Genomic DNA, 22,629 nt, shown 5'->3' with positions numbered 1-22,629 from the left:
CCCGATGCGGGACTCAATCCCAGAATCCTGGGATCACAACCTGAGCCACTCAGGTGCCCCACCTTTTTATTTATTTATTTTTTTGTTTATTTTTTAAAAGATTATTTATTTGTTTATTCATGATAGACACAGAGATTGAGAGAGAGGCAGAGACACAGGAGGAGGGAGAAGCGGGCTCCATGCCAGGAGCCCAACACAGGACTTGATCCCGGGACCCCAGGATTGCGCCCTGGGCCAAAGGCAGGTGCCAAACTGCTGAGCCACCCAGGGATCCCCCCTTTTTATTTTTATACAGAATATAAGTATTACCACTTGCTTGTGTGTTTGTTTTTTATTTTTTAAATTTTTTTTAATTTTTTTTAGATTTTATTTATTTATTTGTGAGAGACACAGGCAGAGGGAGAAGCAGGCTCCATGCAGGGAGCCCAACGTGGGACTCGATCCCGGGGCTCCAGGATCATGCCCTCGGCCGAAGGCAAACGCTAAACCGCTGAGCCACCCAGGGATCCCCCTGTTTCTTATTTTAAGGAAAGAAAGACGAAAAACTCTGATTTATCATTAGTCTTAAGGTTTTTTTTAAGGGATCATCTTCATTTTCTTCTATAATCAGCTGAGGAGATAGCCACCCATTTAGTCAGGTTTATTTATTCTTTAGCCGTTGAAGTATTTAAGATGACAGTTTTTACTCTAGATACTTAATGATATTGTATACACTATACTTGAGAATGTTTTGCTTTCTCATGGAGAAAGAAAGCCTAAATATAAATCTCTAGACTATCCATCTAGTAGTCCTGCAACACAATTTTAATAAGTTTTACTGATAACTGAACAATTTATTCAATATGGCAGGGATATGACAACCGTGCTTGTAAAGTAGCTGGTCTTATAAGTCAGGAGCTATGATCCTTGACCCACTGCTCAATCCACTTCAGTATCTGATTGATGTTATCTTCCAGATCTTCTGGTTTATTGCTGGGCAGCTGATGTACTATTTCTTCTTTGTAGGATGCTAATGCTTCCTCATAAAGAACTTGAAAAATTTCACACTGAATATTGTCTTTTAGTTTCTTCTCATTATAACCCCTGGAAGGCAATGAGAAGGTAAGAAAACAAAAAGCAAACTGAATGACATTAACTAGAATTTTAGGAACACACTAGAAACTGGACACTTTTAAATACATGAAAAATCATGCAAAAATACTTCTTGTAGTCTATTTACCTCGAGAAGACGACTGGCAGCTGTAAGTATGAGTGACTTTTTTGGCAAGAGGGTTAACTAAGGTCCAGTGTTTACAGTTATCTAAAATTGCCCCCACAATTTGTCGTCCACTCAATTAGCAAACATACCTACCTACCTCATCAGATATTGAGCTATGAGATAAATATGTCTACAGCTGTGGTCCTAGATTTCAAAAGAATTAGAGGAGTTAAAATATAGATAAAATAACTAGATGGCATATAAAAATGAAATATTTGGGACGCCTGGGTGGCTCAGTAGTCAAGCGCCTGCCTTTGGCCCAGGGCGTGATCCTGGAGTTCCGGGATCAAGTCCCACATCAGTATCCCTGCAGGGAGCCCGCTTCTCCCTCTCCCTGTGTCTCTGCCTCTCTCTCTCTCATGAATAAATACAGAAAATCTTTAAAAAAAAAAAAAGAATCATGGGAGGCGACTGGCTGGGTCAGTTGATAGAACATGTGACTCTTGATCTTCGGGCTGTAAATCTGAGCCCCACATTGGGTGGAGAGATTACTTAAAATCTCTAAAAAAAAAAAAAGGCATATTTATGATAGGATGCTATATATTAATTGGGTACTTGGTCATACAGATACATGTATCTATGCTTTCCCAATTCCAAAGATATTAAAAAATTAACACATAATCTTTACACAGATATATAAATTAAGCAACTAATTAGCTAATGAAAAAGATTAAAAAATATTCAAATTCAACTTTTGACAAGATTAAAATGAATTACTTAAAAGGTGATTAACTTTATGAAAACATAACCACAATGAAAGAAAACTTTTGCACATCATGTATCTGATAAGAGATTTGCATCTGAAATACAAAAAACTTATAACTTAATTAAAAAGGAAGAATAACCCAATAAAAAATTGGGCAAAGGATTTGAAGGGCTCTTTCTCCCAAGAACACATATACAAATGGATAATAAGCATATGAAAAAATGCTCAACATCATTAGTGAACAAGGAAAAGCAAATAAAAACTACAATGAGATACTACTTCATATCCACTGGGATGGCTACTATCAAAAAGACAAAACAATGAGTGTTCGCAAGGATATGGAAATAAGAGTCTTCATACATTGCTCTTGGGAAGGTGAGTTGGTACAGCCACTTAGAAACACAGTCTAACAGTTCCTCCAAAGGCTAAACATGGAGTTACAGTAACACCCAGCAGTCCTATTCTTAAATTCCATATCCAAGAAAAATGAACATATTATGCCCATACAAAACCAGAGGCATGGATGTTCATAGCAGTATTATTTATAACAGCCAAAAAAGGAAATTCAGACATCTATAATCTGATAAATGGATAAATAAAATATGGCATATCCATACAACGAAATATTATTTGGCAAAAAAAAACAATGAAATACTGATATGTGCTGAACCCTGAAACATGCTAAATAAAAGAAGCCACGAAAGACCACATATTGGAAGATTTCATTTATATCAAATGTCCAGAACAGGGAAATCCAGAGATAGGTAAATTAGCAGTTGCCTAGGACTGAGGGAATGGGGATATATGAGGGATTTTGCTAATGGGTATGGGTTTTTTGGGAGGAGGGGGACAGTGAGCATTTTCTAAAATTGGTTGTAATGATGGATGCATAATTCTGTGAATATACTTAAAACCATTGATTTGTATACTTCAAATGGAATTGTATGTATGTGAACTTATCTAAATAAAGCTGTTTTATTAAAGGTGATTATTTGTAACTTTTTCAGTGGCTAAAAACAACAAAACCCTAGCAAAAAAACAAAAAACAAAAAAACAAAACAAAAAGAAAAAACAAAAAAACCCTAGCGCACTCATAGTTTTTTCAGACCCTAGTCAGTCTTGGCTATTTACATAAAACAGTAATTTTAAGATTTTATTTTTAAGTAATCTCTACATTCAAAGTGGGGGTCAAACTTACAACCCCAAGATCGAGTTGCATGCTCTACCAACTGAGCCAGGTGCCTCAAAACAGTAATTTTTCTAAAAGATTGTATTTACTTATTGGAGAGAGAGAGAGAATGGTGGGGGGGGGGGGGGGGATGGAAAGAGGGAGAGGAAGAAGCAGACTCCCCACTGAGCAGGGAGCTGCATGTGGGACTTGATCCCAGGACCCCAAGATCACAGCCTGAGCCAAAGTCAGATGCTTAACTGACTGAAGCACCCAGGTGCCCTCCAAAATAATAATTGCTAATAAAAACTTTGAATTGCCTTGTTTGAGAAAAGGAATGTGTACCATTACGGTCTCTGTTACTTCTCATTTAAAATACTTTTAATGGCTTTTCACTGCTGAAAGAAAGATTAAAGTTTTAGGTATAGCTCCAACGTTCCTTGTATATTTGCTGCCACACTCCTTGCTGCAAGGATTTTGCAAATATCCCATGCAGTTATGGCTAGTCCAAGCTGATTACCACCAGTGAGACCTATAAATTCTACACCTGGACTTAGAGGCAAACTTTTAGAGCTTTCCTTCTGAGACTGCCTTGTAAGTCCCTCTAGAATCTCCATCTTACCCAGCTTGAATCAAAACACAGTGGAAAAATGTTTCCCATAAAAATATCTCTTTTTTGGTTATTCTGGATTAAGTCTGATGCTCTCGTGGAGGGACCAACCCAATTATATTTTAAAGGTTGTGGAATGTTGACATGTCATGCCTCTTTTTCATAAGCTCCCCTATTCACGTTGTGGGGATGATATGACTCCTGAGGTTACGTTCACTCAGGAGTCAGAGTATGTTATTGGCTTCGCTGTTTTCCCAGCAAGGTTTTACACTGAAGAAAGAGCGCAATTAAACAGGGTTGTTGTAGGGACGCCTGGGTGGCTCAGTGGTTGAGTGTCTGCCTTCAGCTCAGGATGTAACCCCAGGGTCCTGGGATCCCCCACAGAGAGCTTGCTTCTCCCTCTGCCTGTGTCTCTGCCTCTCTCTCTCTGTGTCTCTCATGAATAAATAAAATCTTAAAAAAAATAGAGTTGCTCTATAGTATATTTTACTGAATCAAACTGTCAACTGCACTATTCATGTACCCAGTTATAAACTACTGCCTGTGTGTGTGTGTTTTTTTTTTAAATATTTTGTTTATTTACTCATGAGAGACACAGAGAGAGAGGCAGAGACACAGGCAGAGGGAGAAGCAGGATCCATGCAGGGAGCCCGATGTGGGACTCGATCCCGGGACCCTGGGGTCACGCCCTGGGCTGAAGGTGGTGCCAAACCGCCGAGCCACCCAGGCTGCCCCTTGCCTGTGTTTTACACACACATCTTTTTCTCATGAATTCAAAACCTTGGTACCATACAGACTTGGTTATATAACGAGACACCAAGAGCCAAACTTTCAAACAGAATCCTTGATCATGGTGGTACTAGCCAATTTCAGGAATCTGAATAAAGGTTTATATCATACTTTAAAAATTGTGTTTTTCCTTTCTTACCTTGTTTCTAGTCTTTTGTACAGTACACTGTTATCTGCTTGCAGCACAAAAACTATATGGAACCAGCGTTCAGGGAAGAAATCACAACCATGGTAATCAACAATAACTCCACCTTCACTCATTTGGTTTTCTAATTCATCAACTACCTGTAAGAAAGGGGAAAAAAAGAATGCTTAAAAAAATGTCAACCTTCCTATTAAATTTTAAGAAGTATACTTTAAAAAAAAAATTTTTTTTAAAGTATACTTTATAGGGGCACCTGGGTGGCTCAGTTGGTTTTGATTTTGGCTCAAGTAATGATCTCAGGGTTGTGAGATCAAGCCCTAGGTTTGGCTCTGTGCTGAACATGGAGTCTGCTTAAGATTCTCTCTCTCCCTCTCCTTCTGCTCCTGTCCCCCCGACCCCAACTCGTGCTCACTCCCCTTTAGAAACAAACAAGAGAAGTGTACCTTATTTTTTAAAAATTGTACTTACTCTGTCTTCATCTAAAATGGGGCAATCATACTCTTCATCGTAGCCATCATATAATTGCCCTAAAAGAGATTTATATTGGCTTACTAAAGTAGTATTTACCAAGTAACTTTCAGAAGTCTTCAATCAATTTTAAACTCTAGGAAAAGAAATACATCAATTACTCTTTTTTTTTTTTTTAAGATTTTATTTGTTCATGAGAGACACAGAAAGAGAGAGGCAGAGACACAGGTGGAGGGAGAAACAGGCTCCATGCAGGGAGCCCAACATGGGACTTGATCCCAGGTCTCCAGGATCAGGCCCTGGGCTGAAGGCAGCGCTAAACCGCTGAGCCACTGGGACTGCCCCAAATACCCTTTTAGAGACCGAGGAGGGCGCTAACATGAGAGCTATCACCTGGAGACCACATATAAAGAGCCCTCGTGGCGCAGCGGTTTAGTGCCGCCGACAGCCTGGGGTGTGATCCTGGGGACCCTGGATACAGTCCCACATCAGGCTCCCTGTATGGAGCCTGCTTCTCCCTCTGCCTGTTCCTCTGCCCCTCTCTCTCTTTCTCTGTCTCTATGAATAAATAAATAAAATTTTTAAAAAAAGAGCAATTCTGATGAATTTGAATTTTATCTAGAAGGAAATTGAATAGCAATCTATCTTTTACCAATTTTAGCTATCAAAATATCAAATTTATAGTATCAAATTTGTAAGGCTAAGGAGATGGAACTTAGTAAAAGCAACAACAGATTCTAGATTCTAAAAATGAACCTTCTGTCATAGAAGTCACATCTTCATAAGGTCTAGGTAAGGAGAGTCAAAATCTAGGTGTTCCTGAACAGTATTGTTACTTCTAGATTTCCAGTATCCCCAAAACCCACAGGTTAAATAAACATCTTACTTCAGGAGGCAAAACAAGAATAATGGGCAGTTATAAAGAAGGCAGATTTAAATCTCACATTAGAATTTTCCAACAGGGATACCTGGGTGGCTCAGTGGTTTAGCATCTGCCTTTGGCTCAGGGAGTGATTTTGGGTCCTGGGATCGAGTTCCGTATCGGGGTCCCTACAGGGAACCTGCTTCTCCCTCTGCATGTGTCATCTCTGCCTCTCTGTGTCTCTCGTGAATAAATAAAATTTAAAAAATTTTTCCAGCTAATCGAAACTGGCTTTCAAAGGAAGTCTTGCGGGCAGCCCAGGTGGCTCAGTGGCTTAGCGCCACCTTTAGCCCAGGGCCTGATCCTGGAGACCCAGGATCGAGTCCTGCGTCAAGCTCCCTGCATGGAGCCTGCTTCTCCCTCTGCCTGTGTTTCTGCCTCTCTCTGGGTCTCTTATGAATAAGTAAATAAAATCTTAAAAAAAAAACAAAACAGGGGATCCCTGGGTGGCGCAGCGGTTTGGCGCCTGCCTTTGGCCCAGGGCGCGATCCTGGAGACCCGGGATCGAATCCCACGTCGGGCTCCCGGTGCATGGAGCCTGCTTCTCCCTCTGCCTGTGTCTCTGCCTCTCTCTCTCTCTGTCTCTGTGACTATCATAAATAAATAAAAAAAAATAATTAAAAAAAATAAAAAAAAACACAAAAAAAGTCTTGTTTTAGAAGGTGGGACACAGGGGCACCTAGGTGGCTCAGTTGTTTGAGCGTCTACCTTTTGCTCAGGTCCTGATCTCAGGGTCCAGCCCTGGGTCAAGCCCCACATCCAGCTCCCCGGGCTCCCTGTTCAGCAGGGAATCTGCTTGCTCTCTTCCTTTGCTCCTCCCTTCCACCCCTGCTTGTGCTCTCTCAAATAAATAAATCTTACAAAAAAAAAAAAAACAAGTGAGACATAATCCCACTCTAACCTGAATCTCTAGATACATGCAGTAAGGCAGGCTTAGACCATCCTTTTAGCCATCTTTAAGAGCATGCTGTGGTCTTCCCACATCTTTCCCTTTGATATTTTGGCGAAAGTTAGGGGTGCCTGGGTGGCTCAGCTGGTTCAGCATCTGACTCTTGATTTTGGTTCGGGTCATGATCTCAGGGTTGCTCAGCAGAGTCAGCTCAAGATTCTCTGTCTCTCCTGGTCCCACCCGCCTTTATGCACATGCACACATTCTCTATCTCTCAAATAAATAAATGAATGAATAAAATCTTAAAAATATTTTGGTGAAGGTTGAAATTAGGTTAAAACGAGTATGAAAAAAAAGGAAAAAAAATAAAAATAAAATGAGTATGAATTCTGAAGTGACTCATGGGTAGTCCTGAGGACTGGTGGGAAGCACAGAGCAGCTGCAACTCTTTGTCCTGCCTGGACGGTCTATGGACTGATTCTGGGCACACAAGCCACCTCCAGGCATCTTAGTCTGGCCTTTGCTTCCCTGGATTATTGCTCTACTACCAGAAACTCTAGCTAAAACTGAACTGTCTTCATATTGGGAAAACTGGCTAACAGTTTAGAAAACTGTACCTATAAAGTAGGTGGATCAAAGAGCTAATTTTTTAATTCCAAAGATAACTTAGTGGAAAATTTAATCTTTAAAGGAATGATTCATTTGAGTCTGTGAATGACTGAATAAAATACATAAAATGTTAAATCTCTGTTCAATGAAAAATAATATACCAAGAAAAATAACAGAAATTTTTGTAGTAGGACAAGATACTAAAACGTAGATTATATACTGACCTTCAAAACCCAGATAAAAATATGTAACTTAAAAAAAATAAGAGTTCACACAGGATGGAAAAGATATCTAGTAAACATACCATGAAAAATGTTGGACTTTCCCAGCTATTAAAGAGAAGCAAATTAAAATGAGCCTTTTTATGCCGGTTGCATTAATTACATACATACACAGTACACTGAAAATGTATTTTTAAGACAATTATAAAAAGAAAAACATTGTACTCATTCATAGAGTTTCTCTACCATTTAACTTCTCACCTGAAAAAATTTTAAGTGATGAAGTGATAAAAAGCATTCAATAGGGAAATACTTAAATCTCAGTTTTCTAATTGGATAAAATATTATGTAATTAAAGTTAAGGAAATAAATATTAGTAGAATAGACTAGATTGCACATGAGAAGTGCTTATGACACAAAAGGTAAAACAAAAAGCAGAATTCAAAGTTGTATGCCATAGGACCAAGGATTAGAAGAAAAACAAAAGAAGGAAATGAATTAGGATTTGAAGTACTTTTTCTGTGTATTGTTTTTACAATGCCACAAAACCCATTACCTACTGCTGATTCTGTACTACGTTGGAATCCCTTTGTTCCTTCATATTTCAAACCCTTGACTCTCAAGACTAGTGAAATGATTAAAAATCTATGCTGTCGAGAATAAGACAGCTACTGCAATATTAACTTAGAATTAAAGTTTTTGTACTGCAATGCTGAAGTGCAGTATTTCTTAAATCATGTTAATGTAGTTGAATAATGTAATCCAAGCTTTCAAACATTCATTTAAAAAACATTTATCAAATACCATGTACAAGTGTCTGTAGACGTAGTAAGGATTTACTACTGCTCATTATGACCAAGGAGGCAAACAGTCTTTCCCTCAAAGAGTTTACAATAAAATGAAAAAGAGATTAGATCAGTAACCTGGAAATTATACTAGGATAATATTTTAATGTTATGATTCATCATGTTATAAAAGCAAAAGCATGGACACCTATTATGTGGGAACATAAATATGGAATATTAGAGGAGGCTTCCTGGAGGAAGTGACTTCTAAGGGGAGACCGGAGCAGTTACCGGGGGAAAAAAGGTAGAGAAGACTATTTCCAACAGAGAAAAAAGATATGCAAAGCCAGAGAGGGTGGGGAAAAGTCTTTTAGACTAGTTAGAAAATAGGTAATAAAGGGTCAGGTTAATTGAAGCCAGATCAAAAAGGGCCTTTAAGGTTGCAGAGTTAGACTTTATTCTAAGGCAAAATAAAATAATTAAAGCAGATTAAGCATGAAATGACATTATCAATTACAAATATTTTAAAATGGTTTCTCTGCAGAAAATGAGTTGAAAGAAGGCCAGTCAGGAAGCAGGAATACCAGATCGTGGCTACTGCAGAATTTTAGGTGACTGATTATTACCATCTGTACCACAGTGAGTGGAGAAATGGATTGTCAACTTCATTTCAAATTTCCCCAAAAAAGGGAAAAACGTATGTTACTTTAGAAAGTTTCAGTTGGAAGTGAAATGTACAGTTGTATATGTATAGAGTCCTAATTTAAAAAAGATGAAAAGGCTTGAATTGATTAAATGACCAAAAGCTTAGAAAATTAAATCTATTTTCTAAACAAAGTTTTATGTTTATTTAAAGAGATCTTAGTTGTAGAAGAAAAATTGATTGTGGGACCAGAGTTAAATGGTAAGTTCTGGGCAGCCTGGCTGGCTCACTGGCTTAGCGCTGCCTTCAGCCCAGGGCGTGATCCTGGAGAACCGGGATCGAGTCTCACATCAGGCTCCCTGCGTCCCTGTGTGGAGCCTGCTTCTCCCTCTGCCTGTGTCTCTGCCTCTCTTTCTCTCTCTCTGTGTGTCACATGAATAAATAAATAAATAAATAAATAAAAGCTTAAAAAAAAAAAGGTAAGTTCTTACCTCAAAGATCTTTCCTGCTGTTGTTAGTCAAGCTATAAAAATCATTACGTTTTCTTTAACTGCAATCCAAGAATTTATAAACTCACATAAAAGCTGTTAATGATATTGGGATGCTAGCTATTTTGATGCTGTTGCCACTACTTAAAACATTTTCAGATTTCTTACATTATACAATTTTTTTTAAAGATTCTATTTGAGAGAGTGAGTGAGCTGAGAGCAGGAGCAGGGATGGGACAGGGGCCAAGGGAGAGGGAGAAGCAGACTCCCTGCTGAGCCTGATGCGGGGCTCCATCCCAGGACCCCAGGGTTATGACCTGAGCCGAAGGCAGACTCTTAAGCGACTGAGCCATCCAGGAGCTCCCCCCATGCCTACCATGGGACCTGAACTCACAATCCTGAGATGTGAGTATGCTCTATTCACTGAGCCAGCCAGGTGCCCTCAGATTTCTTACTTTGGAAACATATTTACCACATTTACCTCAATCCAACAAGTTTTTATCTATAATGCAATTACCACAAGAAGTTAGTGGATTTAGAAGTTCTCAGTGCTTTGCTATCTGACCTTTTATTGTTTAGAGAAAAGCACAATGAATTCTACTTAGAAAAGTGAGCACTAAAGATGAGACATTTGAGTTGGGTCTTTTATGTATTTTTTTAATTTCTTAAAAGATTTTATTTATTTATATATTTGAGAGGGAGAGAGAAAGTGGAGAGGAGCAAGGGGAGGAGGGGCAGAGGGAGAAGCAGACTCCCAGCTGAGCGGGGAGTCCAATGCGAGACTGATTCCAGGACCTGGAGATTATGAGCTGAGTCACCCAGGCGCCCTAGTTGGGGCCAAGTTGGGGCCTTTTAGAGTTGTTTATATACTAAATAAGGAAAAGCATCTATAGGTAAAGGGAACAGTACGTATAACGACATGGAGATCAGTTCCCTTGGCTGAGGAACAGTAAGTGCGCTGTGCATAGACTGAAAGGGACCTCAGGGACTGGCTGCAGGGAAAGCTGAAGGTAAACTATGACCAGTTCATCACCTATGTCATTATAGAGGATGGACTTTATCAGAAAAAAAAGTTCAAGTCTTGTTTATTCCTTCTTTTTTTTTTAAAAGGATATAATGAGGAGGGAAGGAATAGTTACTGAAGAGTGTAAGACTCAGCAGAAATGGGCTTGAAGATGGAATGGGGTACCATAGCAATTTTTCAGGCAAACCATCAAGATTTTCAGGGCAAGTGCATCTGTGTAGCGTTAGAATGCATTTCTTTTTTTTTTTTTTTAATTTTTTTTTTTAATTTTTATTTATTTATGATAGTCACACAGAGAGAGAGAGAGAGGCAGAGATACAGGCAGAGGGAGAAGCAGGCTCCATGCACCGGGAGCCCGACGTGGGATTCGATCCCGGGTCTCCAGGATCGTGCCCTGGGCCAAAGGCAGGCGCCAAACCGCTGCGCCACCCAGGGATCCCTAGAATGCATTTCTACATGTGGGGAACAGGAATCAAAAGTGGGCAGGTAAGTATATGCTTCTTTTTCAGCCTATTAGTCTGGCAACTACCAAGGTAGTTGCCTTTAGTGGGTGTCTAGAAACTAGCCTCTTTTAAAAGGGAGTGACTAGGCTAGAGTGAATGAGATTACTAAAGGGAAGGCAAAATCACAACACAGCTGGCGTGAAGTCAGGAGAAGGAGGTACAGGGTGGGAAGGAGAAGATCACATGCAGACTGGGAGACAACAGCACTGGAGAGGGTAGTTTCAAAGCCTTCCAAGGAAGGTAAAAAATTAGATAAAGACGAGGTTAGAGTAGGGCTGGCAAAATTTTTCTGTTAAAACCGCCAGACAGTAAATACTTCAGGCTTTGTGGGCTAGTCTTCAGCTCACGTGGTTCCTATAAAAAACAGCAGCAGCCTGCCAACTTCTGGGGTAGAAAAAGATCACAAATTTAAGTGTTGAGGGCTCAGCTATGGTTTACAAACAGTTTCCAATGGATCCAAAGTTAATGTGATACTTTGTCTAGACCTGTGGGACTCCTGGGGTTTACCCACAGGGGCTGAAAACTGATAAACATGTGGCAGGAAAATTAAGGGTGTTGTTGCTAAGTGATTACATATGGGAAAGGCTATCAAGTGAGGAAGAATCTGAGACTGGAATAACAAAGGTAAAAAAAAAAACATTTTTAGCCACACCATATCAGGATTCCCAATATTATTGAATTAAATTCCCCACCTAATTTTTCCTGCCTTGGTTCCAAATGGCCTAAGAATGGTCTCTTACAAATAATACAGCAATTCAACAGGATTACTAGACTGGCAATAAACTCCATTTGGATAGATTTAAAACGAGGGTGGTTTTTGTTTTTGGTCTTGTTTCTTTCTTTTAAAGATTTTATTTATTTATTCATAGAGACACAGCTAGGGAGAGAGAGAGAGAGGCAGAGACACAGGCAGAGGGAGAAGCAGGCACCATGCAGGGAGCCTGATGTGGGACTCGAGCCCGGGTCTCCAGGAGCACGCCCTGGGCTGCAGGTGGCTGCCCTGGTCTTGTTTCTTTATACCAGGGTGACCCAATCTCACTACTACTGACATTTTGAGCTTGGTAATTGTTTTATGGGAGTGGAGGGTATTCTATGAATTGTAGGATGTTCAAAAGAATCCCTGGCCTCCACCCCAGTCTATCAAGTCTCCAGAAATTGCCAAATAGCCCCTGAAGGGCAAAATCACACCTGAGAGCCACTGCCTTATAGATGAGTAAAATATAATCACTATTAAAATATATCACTATTTTTTTTAAGATTTTATTTATGTATTTATTTATTTATGAGAGATACAAGGAGAGAGGCAGAGACATAGGCAGAGGGAGAAGCAGGCTCCATGCAGGGAGCCTGATGTGGAGCCTGATGTGGGACTCAATCCCAGAACCCCAGGATCACACCCTGGGCCGAAGGCGGATCAACCACTGAGCCACCCAGGCATCCCAAAATATATCACTATTTGAGAAAAACGAGGACAGGTGTCTCAGTGTATTTTCTAATTAAGATTTTATTTTGGAATGTTCTCTGGTTAAATTTTCAGATATATTCAAGTGGCATCCATGAACAAAACCAGTCTGGTACATTATGAAAAACCTTATAAAGAACCACCTCTAACACATATTAAGTCAGGCAGAAATCCTTCATCTGGTATTGTTAAGGGGGGAACCCCAACTTTTCCTTTAAGGCTTAGATTCTAACTCATTAAATAATTTCAATAAAATCTAGAGAATGTTGGGTGCCTCCGTGGCTCAGTTGGTTAAGCATCTGCCTTCAGCTGGGTCACGATCCCCCTTTCATCGAGTTCCCTGCTTCTCCCTCTCCCTCTGCCTCTCCTCCCACTAGTACCCAGGCTTGCTCTCACATGGATAAATAAAATCTTTAAAAAAAAATAAAAGCTTTAAAAATACAGAGGACACCTGGGACTATACACCCTAAGGTGTACACACACTGGCTGGCTAAAACAGTGTTGAGTACAAGTATGAAAGGAACCAAACGTCTAGTGTTACTGTTCCTCTCAGTACTACTCATGATAGATTATACCAACTTCATTAAGTTTAGAAATGGTAAATTCAGTGGGTAATATAAACAGGGAGGCTGAAATTGACAACTCTGTGACTCTGAAATCACTTGTGAAAGACGGAGTTCAACAGACAAGGGAAGAAAACCAGATTTTATACAGGTATAAAACGGGGACTGACTAGCCATGTAAAACAGCAAAAAAATATTTAAATTTTAACTATACTTAAATACCAGACCTGGACTAAAAATACGAGCATGATACTATCAAATACATGAAAAAGCCAAGATGTACAAAAATAACCTGCAAAATGGGATAATGGGAAAAAAAAATTTAAGTTTTAAAATGGGGACATACTGGGAGGCACGAAGAGTCCTTAAATATAACCAGAGATAAATAGGACCTAGGAAGAAACTGAGTAACTGAAGAGAAATCCAAACAGATGAAGTGGACTCTCCAAAAAAGAGACACGGTTAAACTTCAGCAATCTCAATGAGGCCCTAAGAGTGATTTATACACCAGGGATGATACTGTGATCTAAATATATGAAGGTACTAGAAGTACCGCTCTAGTGTTTATGAATAGACCACAACTTCAAGTTGTCGTCACTGCTATTCCTACTGGTGACACGTAAGAGAACTGATTCTAAAAACATAACTGCCAAAGTACCAACGACCAAACTGATGAACAATTTTATTTTTCACACTTAAAGGCTAATGAATAACCATTACTAATCCTATTAAAGAAAACCCAACATCTCAATAGGAAAGGGTAACTATATTTACTCATTAAATACCATTTAAGTTTTCTACAACACAACTTGAAAATACCCAGCATGCACGTTTAATCTCAGTACAATGGATTTAAGACCAAGTTTACAGGTTACAGCATCAAGGCTAGATTACAAATTATCATAGTCATCATCATCATCGTCATCATCATCATCATCATCTTCTCGTTTTCTTTTCAATGCATTTGATGATTCATTGGAAGTATTTTGTGATGACACCATGTTTGTAGTAATAAGAATGTTTTTGGACCCAATTAATGATGGATTAATCAGAACATTCTGAACTGCGGATGTGGCAGGAATTGATGCTTTTACAGTTGGGGACTGTGATGTGGGCATCTGTACTGTAAACCTCTGCCCTGTGAGGGACATGGGAGTCCCTACTTTAGTTGACACTGACATGGTTTGTGGGGTTGGTGTACCAAGAGTGGGAGTACTTGGTCGGCTAGTAACAGAACCAACACTTAACCGTGGAACTGTTATTCTTCCCGCAGAAGTTGATGCCTTTTTTTGTAAAGACTTAAGTCTATAGTTTGGAGCCGTCAAGCAATATCTATCAGGTGGCAGCCTGGGGCCTGAATATGGCTTGATTAACGGCAAAGGAGTTTGATTTCTTTGCCTTGCAATATCCAATAAAAAATCTCTTGGGGGAGGAGAGGTAAAAGACTGATCAGCACGACACTGAATGGCCAGCCGCACATCGTCTGCATCAACAGTAGCCTTCTTAGCATGGCTTGAATAAATTTTTGCATCATCTAGGATTGTGGTCACATATCGGAACGCAAACTCCAACATCTGATTTATAACTCTTGGTTCATATTCTGTAATCCCCATATCCTTCAGGATTTGTGCCATCATCTGTGCATCTTTCGGCATGCTCTTGGGAGAAGCCATCTTGCCAGACTCCATGATATCTGTTGATCAGACTTTAGATCATTTGAAAAAAATACGTACATTAGATCAAACCTGAAATAGTTACTGTAGTAGCAACTGTCAGGAACTTTAAAAATTTTAAATACTGTTAAATTTTTGAAAATATATTTAAAATTTCTTAATGTCAAATCTTTTTAATGAGGCACACTTTGAAGTTACCTTTACTTAAATTTATTGAATTTCTATTCTGTACAAATCACAGAATAAAAAAAAAAACTAAAGACACAAATAAGGAGGTGATAAAAGAGCAGGGGAAAACTGGGTAAAATAAATAAAAACATTTATCACTGTAGAATAATGTGCAGTTGTGTGTGGGCATGCAACTATCTAATCTGAAAAGAAACCGCAGAAATGTCATGTCGTAGTGAGCTCCAAGTAACCTGTCCTTCCGGTGATATCTCTACTCACTGTCTCCACAGGTAGGCTTTGTACCATGCAAACCTTTATGTGTCTCCCCATCTCAAAAACATTCTCCCCAAGTCCCGTCCGTCTCTTTTAAGGAAGCCTTCCCAATTACTACCATTCAGAAAAACTCCTGGCCAACAGGGTGGGGCAGGATGAGGGATCAAGTTCAACATCACTGGGACAGAGTACCACACACTTTATTATTTTCTCTTTCCAGGGATCCCAACGGAGTATGTATTCCTTAACGGCACTCTATCTCAGCTTTTCTTTTCTTTCTTTCTTTTTTTAAGATTTTATTTATTTATTCATGAGAGACACAGAGAGAGGCAGAGACACAGGCAGAGGGAGAAGCAGGCTCCACGCAGGGAGCCTGACGTGGGACTCGATCCTGGGACTCCAGGATCATGCCCTGGGCCACAGGCAAGCAAACTGCTGGGCCACCCGGTCTGCCCTGTCTTGGCTTCTTGTGTCCCCTCACAAAGACGGCACCAAACACTCTACCATCGACTCTTGTTTGAAAAAAACCAACACCAAAGTATCCCTTACCTTCTTGAGCTAAATCACCCACATTAATGTATTTCAGTCCTGATCTCGATGCAAGTTCTTTGCCTAGTGTGGTTTTTCCAACCCCCGGGGTACCTGTAAGACAAGCCACAGGACAGTACTTACTGGTCGTGAAACACGCTCCTTAGACTTTACCGACCCATCTCCCCTTTTTAAGGTCTTTAAAAAAAAAAAAAGAAAGAAAACACTGAAATGAAAAATGTCCCAATTAATACTCTGTGAACTAATACACTCCGCGATCTTATCAAACGGCTCAAAACCTGCCGCCTAACAGGATCTCACCCGAGTGTCACCTGGTTTAGCACGAGGGGGCCTGGGTGACTCAGATACCGACTTGCAGACCCGCCCGCCCCCGAAACAGATTCTCCCAGAATCCCAGCTATCTCGAACTAATATCGTTTATTTGCTTTACTTTTTTTTTTTTTGGTTAAGAACTTATTCACAGAAAAAAACGTAACCAGTATGGAAGACAGCTATCCCCCCGGGAACTTCCCAGTCGGAAAGCTTCCGATGCCAGCTCAACACACGAACAGGGTGAAGATAATCGCCCTACGTTCATAAATATCCGAAGCCTCTGACCCAAATGCGACCGTCGGATACAAAGGGAAATGCCAAACGGCCCGGGAAGGCCTAAGGGAAGGCGCCGAGCACTGAGAGACCGGCCAAGGGTCGGCCCGGGCCTTACGTCATCTCGGGAAAAAAAAAAAATTACAAACAAAAACCAGAGTAGTTAAGATCCGGGAGTGTCCAGAAAGGGGACCGGGGCCGGTCCGCGTCCCCGAGCGGCCTGGAGCCGCGGAACCCCCGCCCCCACCCCCGCCCCGCATCGGCCGGAGGACCGCCCAGGACCCCGGAACCCAGCACCGGTCGGCACCCCCGGGGCGCCCCGCGCCTGCCCCGCCGCCCCACGGCACGCGGAGCCCGCCGCCTGCCTCGCCTGCCCGCCCCCCGCCCGCCCCCCGCGCGCCTGACCGGTGAGCAGGATGTTCGGGAGCAACATGGTCCTCGGCGCGCTGGCTCCGGCCGCCGGCGGCTGACGCACGGCACGCACAGCGGGAGGGGCCGGAAGGGGCGGGCTGCGGCGGGCGCCCGCGGCCCCCGGCTCGTCACCGCCCCGCGCGGCGCTCGCGGCCCCCGCCCGCCGCCCGTGCCCGAGTGCCGCTCCGCGAGCCCCCGAGCGCACGCTGGCGGCGCGGACGCCGAGGCGCGGGGCGCAGGCCGGGGCCGCGCTCCAGGTCAGGCAGTGCGGGAGGCGCCCCAGCCCGGCTCCGTCGGAGGCCGCCCTTCTCCGCGCGTCGCGGAAGCGCCGGCCGGCCCCGAAGGCCCCCGGGGGGCGGGACCTCCGACAGGCTCGGCGCTGGGCCCGAGCGGGGCCGGGAGCGGGTCCTTGGGCGCGAGCAGAGCCTGGGCTCGTCCGCTCCTCTCCGCCCACGAGGGGATGCAGCTCCCGGAAAGTAAGGCCGCCGCGGCCGCGGCCCCGCCGTGAATCCCGTGTCCGCCCCCGCGCCGGCCCGCGTCCCCGGCGCTCCTCCGAGCTGCCCTTCCCTCCCCTTGCGGCCGAGCGCTGGGGGTGCACCCCGCTGGCCGCGGTCGGGGCTCGGCTCTCGCCGCCTCGGGGCCCCCGGCGGGCAGCGCCCGGGCCTCGGCTCCGCGGCGCGGGGGGGGGCGGGGGGTCGCCCGGCGCCGCGCTCCAGGGTCGCTTCCACCGCCGGAACCTGACGTAACCTGGGACCCTCGGCTTCTTTCTGAAAGGAGGTAACTGTCGGTCTCGCTTTCACAGAGCGACTGGCGCCCCGGCCGTGAGAGCAGCCCTGCCGGCGGCGGCTCCTCCGTACGTGTTTTCTGCACCTTCAGAGCCGAGGCCCCTCGCACCGCGAGCGCTTGGTTTGGTCGCGCGTGGAAGCCTGCACGCCCTACACGCGCCGCCGTGCGTCCCCGCCGCGGGTGCGCACCTGCCGGCCCCACGCCCCGAGCCCGCCGCTGAGCCCCCGGCTGCTGCGGACGCCGGCTCGGTCGGGGTCGGAGACCCAGCGCGGCCCCCGGCTCTCCCCGTCGGTCACAAGGGTCATGAACGGTCAGATTTAAAGTCTTTTCCCAAAGTAAGTACAAGTGGGTTTGTTACCTGGTGAGGTTGCTGTTTGGGGTTGCTTTTTTTTTTTTTTTTTTTTGAAATTTTGCGGGGATTTGGGTAACCTGGAACTGTAATTTAAAATGAGGGAAATTAAAAATAAATAAAATAAAATGAGGGAAATTCAAACTTTCAGCACAGGAACCACATAGAGAGAATTGTCTGGTTTTCTCACTGGTGACATGTCGAGTATGTGGTTTTTTTTGGGTTTTTTTTTTTGCGTTTTCTGTAATACATTATTGAGTTCACGTGCTGTTGATACCCCTTGTGGGTTATTTGACTCATTTATAGTAACTAAAAGTAGACTTTATTTTTTTATTTTTTTTAATTTTTATTTATTTATTTTTTATTTATTTATTTATTTTTTTTTAATTAATTTTTATTGGTGTTCAATTTACCAACATACAGAAAAACACCCAGTGCTCATCCCGTCAAGTGTATTTATTTTTTTAAAGTAAACTTTATTTTAGCATTTTGGACTCCTTCACCTATGTTGACGTCATCTCACTAGTTTTTTGTTTTTTTTTTTTTTGTCTCACTAGTTCTTGAGCCTATATTTGTTTCCTATTTTTTCCTCATTTGAGTTTTTTTTTTTCTCTCTCCCCCCTTTTGTTTTCCTTAGGTGAATTATACTTTAATGTACTACAGGTTGCATACTACGGATGGGAGCTATTACAGTTTATAATGTCAAAAACTTTTCTTAGACCAAAGGTATCTTCCACAAAGGTATGATACGCTAAAATGGCTATGTCATAATTGCCTCCAAATAATGATTTTCCTGCATGTTTTTTATGCCATTAAAGTAGCAATGCCCAGTAACGTTCTAATTGGTGGTCTAAAAATTGTAATAATAAATTGTGAAATGACTAAAAGCACAACATTAATTTTTTTTAAATTTTTATTTATTTATGATAGAGAGAGAGAGAGGCAGAGACACAGGCAGAGGGAGAAGCAGGCCCCATGCACCGGGAGCCCAATGTGGGACTTGATCCCGGGTCTCCATGATCGCGCCCTGGGCCAAAGGCAGGCGCCAAACCGCTTCGCCACCCAGGGATCCCCAGCACAACATTAATTTTTGAAAAAGTGTTTGCCATCTCTGTCACAAAGAAAGGCTGAAATCTCTTGAATGAAAAATCAGTAAAAATAAATATATGACTCGTAGGTAGTGTTGATGCATAACAACAAGAGGTGTTGGGACAGGGGGAGGGACGAGGGGGAGGCTCAGTGAGTTGAGCATCAGACTCTTGGTTTTGGTTCAGGTCATGATCTCGGGGGTTGTGGGATTGAGCTCTGCAGTGGATTGTGTGCTCAGTGCTGAGTCTGTTTAGGATTCTCTTCCCCTCTCTCCCTCCCCCTCTGCCCCTTTCCTCCCTGTCTCGCTCTTTCTCAAATAAATGAATAAGGAAAATCTTAAAAAAACAGATAAATAAAAATAAAGCTTAACCACAAGCCCTGCCTCATAAAAATCATATGTTTTTTCAGCAAGGCTAGTGGTAGAGTAGGATTGGGGTCATTCAGTGTCATGGTCATTTACAGGGTAGTTATTTTCCTAGTGGTGGGTCCCGTTTTTCTCTGATCCTAAGTAAATTATTAAACTTCACTGTTTCTCCCTCTCCCCTCCCCAAGTAAATAGGAGTCCACGTTTATGTAAGAAACAAAATTATAAAATGTATAAGTAACTTGAGATCAGAATTGCAAGATCAGATTTGCTATCAAAAGGTTTAATATAACATATTTTTACATATTCTTTTTTTTTTAAAGATGTATTTATTTATTTTGAGAGAGTTTCAGTGAGCCAGGGGAGAGGCAGAGGAAGAGAGAGTCTTAAACAGGCTCTGCTCAATCTCACGACCCTAAGATCACCACCTGAGCTGAAACCAAGAGTCAAGGTTCAACCGACTAGCCACCCAGGTACCCCTGCATACTCTCTCTAATTTTTTTCTTTTTTTTAAGATTTTGTTTATTTATTTGAGAGAGCACCAGCAGGAGCTGGGGGAAGGCAGAGGGAGAGGGAGAAGCACACTTCACAGGTGGGGCTCCATCCCAGGACTCTGAGATCACCACCTGAGCAGAAGCTTAACCAACTGAGCCACCCATTCTTTGTTTTTTTTTTTTTTTTTTTTTTTTTTTTAAAGATTTTATTTATTTATTCATTCATGATAGTCACACAGAGAGAGAGAGAGAGGCAGAGACACAGGCAGAGGGAGAAGCAGGCTCCATGCACCAGGAGCCCGACGTAGGATTCGATCCCGGGTCTCCAGGATCGCGCCCTGGGCCAAAGGCAGGCGCTAAACCGCTGCGCCACCCAGGGATCCCTGAGCCACCCATTCTTAAAAATGCCCCCATATTCTTAAAAATAGAAGAAAAGAGCCAAAATTGTAGTATTATGGACAGTCTTAAAGAATAAGAAATTAATTATTTGGCAATGACTGAAATTTTTCCCCATAGGTCTTCATTTCTTTTCTCACTGACAATAATATTCCTAACCTTCTCTCCTTAAAGGGGGTGTGAAGTGTGACTTTCATTACTAAAGTAGTTCTAACCCCCAGCTTGCTTTTCCTCAGCATTGTGTAACAAATCGTTCACAACTATGGCTGAGTATTCTTCAGGAGAAATATAATCTTGATTCCTCCCTACTAGCCAGCCAAGGAATTTCAAAAGCCATGTACTAAGCTAAGTTTTTAGATTTATAGCATGGGAATGTTAAGAAAATTCATCTTAAAAATTTTAGTTGCTGGGGATCCCGGAGTGGCTCAGTGGTTTAGCACCTGCCTTTGGCCCGTGGCGTGATCCTGGGGTCCCGAGATCAAGTCCCTCATCGGGCTACCTGCATGGAGCCTGCTTCTCCCTCTGCCTGTGTCTCTGCCTCTCGCTCTATCTCTCATGAATAAATAAATAAAATCTTAAAAAAAATAAATTTAGTTGCTAGAAGAAAAGTTTTTAACACTCCTAAGTAGTTTTGGGTTTAAATTGTTTGATTCATCATCTTTCTCCGTGTGTATTTTGAAAGGATTCTTTAAAAAAGGTAATGATGGGGATCCCTGGGTGGCTCAGTGGTTTAGCTCCTGCCTTTGGCGCAGGGTGTGATCCTGGGGTCCTGGGATCTGTTCCCGCGTCGGGCTCCCTGCATGGAGCCTGCTTCTCTCTCTGCCTGTGTCTCTGCCTCTGTCTCTCTCTCTCTTTCTCTCTCTGTGTGTCTTTCATGAATAAATAAATAAAGAAAATCTTAAAAATAAATAGAAATAAAAAAATAAAAAAGGTAACGTTAGAGGGATATGTAGAGAAAGATCAGCAATTTCTATAGACCAGAAGAACATGAGGTAGGACTCACTGACTTTCCTGTTCTTTTATCCCAGTTTTGTTTTCTTAGATGAATCTGGTAAACAAATCATCCTCCCTGGAAAGCCTGCTTCCCTTTTATGAAAATAGTATTTCCTTTATGGGCTGAAGAGTAATATAATCATGATTTACAAAATATTCATAGCATTAGGATTATTAGGCTTTATCTTCTCCAAGTCCTAAAGATGTTAGGGATTATTTAGCAAAATGCAATGGTTCTTGGTTTGTGAATGTATTAACCAGGACAAGGCAGGTTTACTCTTTGTACAGTTATATATGGTTAAAATAATATTTTATTTCTTTGTTTTGCTTCTTTTTTGGTACATAATTTTAATATTCATGTTTCAGTCCTACAAATGAGCTTAAGAAGAATCAGTCTGTTTTATACTGGGAAGATTATTAGTAAAAAAATTTAAGTTTGTATTCTATATTCCTTTATATGGCATTCGTCTTTGCCCTGGTCAAGTGGACAAATATGTATATGTACCAACCATGAAGTAAAAAAAATAATATGTACTGTGCCAGTCTTAATTTACAGAACTAGTTTCTGAGGTTTTTATTTAAAATGTTGCAAATATGTCAATTTTTTTTTTTTATTGTAGAGTACTTATGTAGGGAATAAATGCAGATAATGTAATGCTTATATGATTTCTGTTTTTCAGGTAACAGACTGGGTAGACCCATCATTTGATGATTTTTCAGAGAGTACGTGCATCTCTATTACTGCCACATCATTAGGTGTGAATAACTCAAGTCACAGAAGGAAAAATGTGCCTTCGAGATTAGAAAGTAGCAGATTTCCAGCTAGAAAAAGAGAAAAGCCATCAGAACACATTTATGGTCTTGAAAATTCAAAAGAATATCTGTCTGAAAATGAACCATGGGTGGATAAATACAAACCAGAAACTCAGGTACTATATACAATGCAAACAGGCATACATAATTTAATTTCAGGAGGGAGAAGATTGTACATTTTTAGATTATTACTCATAAAAAGCTTTGAATTAATTAGAAAAAAGATAATTCCTAGTTTTTATTATGTTCTGTTTCTCAGCATTTCTCAAGTTACTTTGAAATTACCATTGGATATTTGTCTTAGATTTAATTTAATCCCAGCACAGAATTGATCTGTTAATTTTTTTCTTAAATGTAGTATCTTTCCCTATTCACATCCCAAAATGTATTTCAGGATTTCAAAAAATTACATAATTCCAAACCTGCCCCGATG

At 41.7% G+C, this 22,629-nt stretch overlaps 3 protein-coding genes across 4 annotated transcripts in view; 1 reads left to right on the top strand and 2 right to left on the bottom strand.

The window, feature by feature from the left end:
• Window positions 1–316: 316 nt before the first annotated feature.
• Window positions 317–16,988, bottom strand: AK6 (adenylate kinase 6). The gene is made up of 5 exons (XM_072745365.1): window positions 16,907–16,988; window positions 15,917–16,009; window positions 5,145–5,203; window positions 4,671–4,816; window positions 317–1,083 (listed from the first exon to the last, which is right to left on the bottom strand). Exons 1-5 carry the CDS (start codon window positions 16,932–16,934, stop codon window positions 891–893), a joined length of 519 nt encoding a protein of 172 aa, XP_072601466.1. The 5' UTR covers window positions 16,935–16,988; the 3' UTR covers window positions 317–890.
• TAF9 (TATA-box binding protein associated factor 9) lies at window positions 12,717–16,009 on the bottom strand. Its single transcript, XM_025981995.2, has 2 exons — window positions 15,917–16,009; window positions 12,717–14,958 (listed from the first exon to the last, which is right to left on the bottom strand). The coding sequence occupies exon 2, from the start codon at window positions 14,939–14,941 to the stop codon at window positions 14,144–14,146; it is 798 nt and encodes a 265-aa protein (XP_025837780.1). The 5' UTR covers window positions 14,942–14,958; window positions 15,917–16,009; the 3' UTR covers window positions 12,717–14,143.
• A 254-nt stretch (window positions 16,989–17,242) lies between the features above and the next one.
• Window positions 17,243–22,629, top strand: part of RAD17 (RAD17 checkpoint clamp loader component) — a 30,017-nt gene continuing 24,630 nt past the window's right edge. Inside the window, exons 1-4 of one of the 2 annotated variants that reach the window (XM_072745363.1) lie at window positions 17,243–17,388; window positions 17,715–18,033; window positions 18,685–18,788; window positions 22,064–22,312. In XM_072745363.1, coding sequence (XP_072601464.1) covers window positions 18,747–18,788; window positions 22,064–22,312 — 291 coding nt within the window. In that variant the 5' untranslated portion in view covers window positions 17,243–17,388; window positions 17,715–18,033; window positions 18,685–18,746. The remainder of the gene's footprint in view (window positions 17,389–17,714; window positions 18,034–18,684; window positions 18,789–22,063; window positions 22,313–22,629) is intronic. The other variant, XM_072745364.1, reaches the window with a different exon arrangement.

This window comes from Vulpes vulpes, unplaced genomic scaffold (assembly GCF_048418805.1).
Source record: "Vulpes vulpes isolate BD-2025 unplaced genomic scaffold, VulVul3 u000000652, whole genome shotgun sequence".
NCBI classification, from domain to species: domain Eukaryota; kingdom Metazoa; phylum Chordata; class Mammalia; order Carnivora; family Canidae; genus Vulpes; species Vulpes vulpes.
The sequence above is the reverse complement of the archived record's forward strand: the minus strand, read 5'-3'. Positions and strand labels throughout refer to the sequence as shown.

Excerpts from the sequence above, each read along its gene's own strand:
- TAF9 (XM_025981995.2), bottom strand. The coding sequence starts at position 14,941 with ATGGAGTCTGGCAAGATGGCTTCTCCCAAGAGCATGCCGAAAGATGCA.
- AK6 (XM_072745365.1), bottom strand. The coding sequence starts at position 16,934 with ATGTTGCTCCCGAACATCCTGCTCACCG. Across the intron at positions 4,817-5,144 it reads CCATTTTAGATGAAGACAGA|GTAGTTGATGAATTAGAAAA; the intron begins GTAAGTACAATT and ends CCTTTCTTACAG. Across the intron at positions 1,084-4,670 it reads TACAAAAGACTAGAAACAAG|GGGTTATAATGAGAAGAAAC; the intron begins GTAAGAAAGGAA and ends ATTGCCTTCCAG.